General features: G+C 44.2%; 1 protein-coding gene across 1 annotated transcript; it reads left to right on the plus strand.

Annotated features, from left to right (window-relative positions):
• Positions 1-384: 384 nt before the first annotated feature.
• Positions 385-2,082, plus strand: LOC136966299 (RNA-binding protein 43-like). The gene is made up of 4 exons (XM_067260771.1): positions 385-444; positions 554-763; positions 854-945; positions 1,027-2,082. Exons 2-4 carry the CDS (start codon positions 574-576, stop codon positions 1,756-1,758), a joined length of 1,014 nt encoding a protein of 337 aa, XP_067116872.1. The 5' UTR covers positions 385-444; positions 554-573; the 3' UTR covers positions 1,759-2,082.
• Positions 2,083-4,463: the final 2,381 nt, after the last annotated feature.

The following is a 4,463-nucleotide window of genomic DNA, read 5'->3' on the forward strand; positions in this document are numbered from 1 at the left end:
ACCAAATGTGTTTTCAAATCTGTCATTTCCGATGTGGACCTCCATGCAGACATCCCGGAAGTTCCGGGAGTCTCACGTTTGAGTTTTTGCAGGTTGGAATCTCTAGCTACTTAAGATTCACACAGTGCTTTACTGATTACTGTCTTACACCATGTATCACTTAAAAGGCATGATTATCCCTGAATGTTAACGTTATCCTGAGCACCTTTTAATCTGTACAATGACGACAGACACAAGACTAGCATCTGTATTTCTTCAACGGTGAGACTTGTCATCGATCAACATTTCAAGCAGATGGCGCCCCCTGGCGGAATCGAATTTCAATCACAGTCCACCAGCGCCACTTTTCTACGTTCATGACGAAACTGAAACTAAAAGAAAACACAAAAAATGCTGCAGCAGTTTTCTCCTCGTCTGCGTCTACCTTGCAAAGTCATTGTAACGGTAAGCATCCTATTAAAAATGTATAGTAAACGGACCTTTTGTTTCAACCCTACTGCTTTATATAGGATTGTGCAATACTCTGTTCCACGGTTTTGCTTACACGTCGTAGGTGTAAACGGCAAGGACGCCATGGACGTTGTGGATGAGATCAGGACTGTTGTGGTGGCAGGAGTGCCTGACATATTGCCCAGCGATCGAATGGCCGACAAGTTGGTGATCCATTTTCAGAGTTTAAGAAGTAATGGAGGAGACGTGCAGAATGTACTGTATCCCACAATCTCTAAAGGGGTTGCATTCGTTACATTTGACAATATTGCAGGTACCGGTATGTCAAATAACAAACTAAAAAACTATCAATACAGCCATTTCAAAGAAATATGGAGCCCCACTTAAACGGAATCTTTAACAGATGCAGAGAGGGTCATTAAAAAAGAACAATCAATGAGAGATGAGGAGTTCCCCAAAGACTACACACTCACTGTATTTAAATTCACGACAGATGTAAGTATTGGTATTATAACATGTGTTTAGTCAAATTAACCTTGCCATTCATATAATGATACTCATAATCTCTTCCAACAGGTGTTCTTCTATGTCAGCACTGAGGTAAACCTCTCAGGCTTCAGTGGCCCGGAGGCATTGATTCAGAGCTTGCGGTCAGCACACAGGTCAGTGAGAATCTGCACTCTTCAACAGAACAGAGTTACCATGGAGGGCCCCTTCACTGCTGTCAAAGCCCTGAGGGAAGATTTAATCGGGAAACTCAGAACCAACAGCTGTCCTTCTCGGATGGAGCAGGGAGCACTGCCGAGGCCAGATAACACTCTGAGCTCGATAGCAGGGTGCTCTCAGCCACAGCGGTCTGAGAGCAGGTGTAATGACGAGGATAAAGAGGAGTTGGAGGAGGACTCAGTTTGGGTGGACAGCTGCATGCTCATGTACATTCAAAAGTTCAACCAAGAGGAGCTTGCCAGGTGTTTAAGAGAGCACAACGTGTCGGCTCGATTCGAGCAGGGAACAGACCTGACGGCCGTACACTTAAGAGGACTCATCCCGGGCAGCTCCGGTGTGCAGGGAGCCACATTAGAATTGAATGCACTGGTGTCTATACGACAGTCTACACTGAGAGTCCACGTTCTCAACTGCACAAGACATGACCTGCGAGAGAGACAGAGGTTGCTGCAGCTCTGTGAGGAGGCCAGTGTTATTTACAAGGATATTTTGTACGTGCCGCTGGACTCATGCATCAAGGTTGTTGGTCCATCTACGGCTAGTTATCTGTTTTATGAGGAAGTAATTCTGAACCATGTATGAATACAGCTCCCTTCAATAGATCTACACTATACTAGGGCACCTGTTTTGCTTTCAAAAGGTCCCTAACAGTCCAGAGATTATTTTGCATGAAAGTGTCATAACATCAATTTTTGTCCCTTTTATCTCCCAAACATGGCTCTTTATGTGCCTCATTAATGCTTTAATTATATTAAACACTAGAGGGTGCTGTTGAACTGTGTATTATTCTTGTGTTCAGTTTTCTCTTTCCTGCAAACACATCTTCCAGTTGATCCTGAAGATAGTTTTGTTTATTCAAATATACTTGGAAAATTAAGTATATTGCACTTGATTTTGTACATGCTGTCAGGCAAATTAAATCATTGAAATGCACTGCTGCCGTGGCAGAAACCCCTTTCTGGAGCTTTGTTCTTGATACAATGTATTCAGTCTTCTTGCTTAATTATTTGTTGGCACCCAATCTTTAATCACGCCTCCTGGCTATGAAGCCAGCCTTTAATTAGGAAAGATAAGCTCATGATTAATACCTCAATATAGACCTGACAGATGCTGACCCATCTCTTTTGAGCAGTACAGTACAGTCAATTGTTAGATTTGGTATCCATGTAATTAATCGCATTTGTTTACATATTGCATTGTGGTGAGAACAAGTTTCCTGAACATTGGATTCTGTGTTGAAGAGACTGGGTAGTAAGGATAGAACGGTTTTACCAAGCAAGCACATGGAAGGAGACTGTTTTTATTGTCCTGTAACCTGCTCCAACCTCTTGGTGTCTTCACCCAGAGTAAATCTATTTGGGGACAGATGGAGAATGATTAGAGCACACTGAGGGACATGGGCATCTTGCCAGTCTGCTTCATAAAGAGAGTGTCTGTGTGTCTGTGTCACCAGTAAGTCTAACCATTCACACAGTTTGACTTGTGTATTTCTGAGTTCATTATTATTCATATATCTTTTGTGTGTAGACTTCAGAACACTTGATAAGCCTCTTTGCCACCAGGGTAGCATATGGTGGTGCCATCCATGGCTGCAGGGCCCTCAGTCCAGTGACTGGTGAGGAGGCAGGCTGGGCCAGGCGGGACCAGAGGACACCTGGGGGAACTACACTCACAACACCCAGCTTTGTTCTCATGGCAACAATAACACTTTAAATAGCTCACGAACTCAACTTCAACCAGTCAATTAATATTGCTAATGTATAAAGAAGTTCGATCGTAAATGAGAGGTGCTGTCGAGCTTCATGACGCAAAATGTTCTTCAATATGTCTATTTATTTGTTTGTAAGCTAGATGAACAGCATTTTAATTATAATTTGTCAGTACATCTGTAAAACATCCTTTTACATCAGCCTCTCTCTCAGTTAAGGGGCTCAGCATGTTACTATAGAAACCCAGAGATGGTCCAATAGCGGGGGTCCATCAGACTGGCCCAGGCCAATGGGACTCACTCTCTCAAGTACGAACTGCAGAACAAAGACAGGACCTCTTTCAGGAAGCTCTCAGCCCCAGCCCCTCCACTCTTTCTGTCTCTCTCTTTCGGTCTATCCCACACGCCCACATTTACCTTTCTCCATGTTCCATTTCCTCTTGTCCCTCTCAAAGTGCCTTTATCTTTTCAATTACACACTAGCTAATAGGTTTTATCCATCAAAGTGCGTTGGCTGCATTGAAAAGGACCAGGTGAAAGTACAGTGTCGTTAGTGAGGAACCAACAGCCATCTATCTTAGAAATGCAGGAACATAACACACTTCACACACACTCACATTTTATTCATCTGCATTTCGTTTGCGAAGACACACGTCTTATCTGACATTTCAGTGTTTTAACAACCCCATAAAGCCTCTGAACATCTTGATGCATTATGTTGGGTACAGTTCGAAGAGCCACACGTACGCTTGTGTTGTATTCACCAGTCCTGATGTTGATAGAAGGTCCGTGCTTCTGGTGACACTTCCATACAGATCTATGTTCCATTACCAGACTCTGCCTCGAGTAGGTGTGGAGCGTGGGGGGCAGGAGAGCCCCTGTGCCCCCTTCTCCCCTGCCCAACACGGTTAGGCTGAGCGGGGTAGCGGTTGATGCATGTCCTTCCCTGGGTGGTGGAAGGGTGGTAGCTGTGAGTGATAGTGGGGACCTCTGACAGATAGCTCCATTACCAGGCTCCATTCTGAGGAGCGTCCCACAGGAAGGTGGGGAGAAAATAAGATATTTCCTCCCGAAAGGAAACATTTAATGAAATTGAGGCGGGATGGGGTTTAGGGTGAGCATGGAGGGGTTAGAATAGGAGTGTGCTCTGGATGAGGGAGATGGGCTCCAGCAGACCATAGACAGTTAGGGGTTGGTGGGGGCACGTTTGTCTTTGGCCTTGTTGTCAAACGTGTTGGGGGTGCTGTTTTCTAACTGAGGAATGGGGGTTGTTAAAAGGAAATTGGTCCTTTCGGGAACGTAAACAAATATGCAGCCAATGTCAGAGAAGACTGAATGCGCTTAATGAAGTGATGTGTTGATAATAATGTACAAACCATGCATGTGGTGTTACCCTCAATAGGGTCGCCATACCCCATTACTAACCCTTACTGATTGGTTAAAAAAAAGCATTTGGTCAGTTGCTTATCTTTAAACCCTCCAGTTGCAAACAACCCGTAGCTATTTTAAGAGGCCTAGGAAGATTGTAGGCTCCAGTGGAATGCAGATGGAATCTTTTAAACAATAAACGACACGTGTC

Source organism: Osmerus mordax, chromosome 22, assembly GCF_038355195.1.
Source record: "Osmerus mordax isolate fOsmMor3 chromosome 22, fOsmMor3.pri, whole genome shotgun sequence".
NCBI classification, from domain to species: Eukaryota; Metazoa; Chordata; class Actinopteri; order Osmeriformes; family Osmeridae; genus Osmerus; species Osmerus mordax.

What these genes read in the sequence shown, in the direction of transcription:
- LOC136966299 (XM_067260771.1), top strand. Translation starts at nt 574, where the DNA reads ATGGACGTTGTGGATGAGATCAGGACTGTTGTGGTGGCAGGAGTGCCT. An exon ending in TACATTTGACAATATTGCAG is followed by an intron (nt 764 to 853) that starts GTACCGGTATGT and finishes AATCTTTAACAG; the next exon opens with ATGCAGAGAGGGTCATTAAA. An exon ending in TATTTAAATTCACGACAGAT is followed by an intron (nt 946 to 1,026) that starts GTAAGTATTGGT and finishes CTCTTCCAACAG; the next exon opens with GTGTTCTTCTATGTCAGCAC.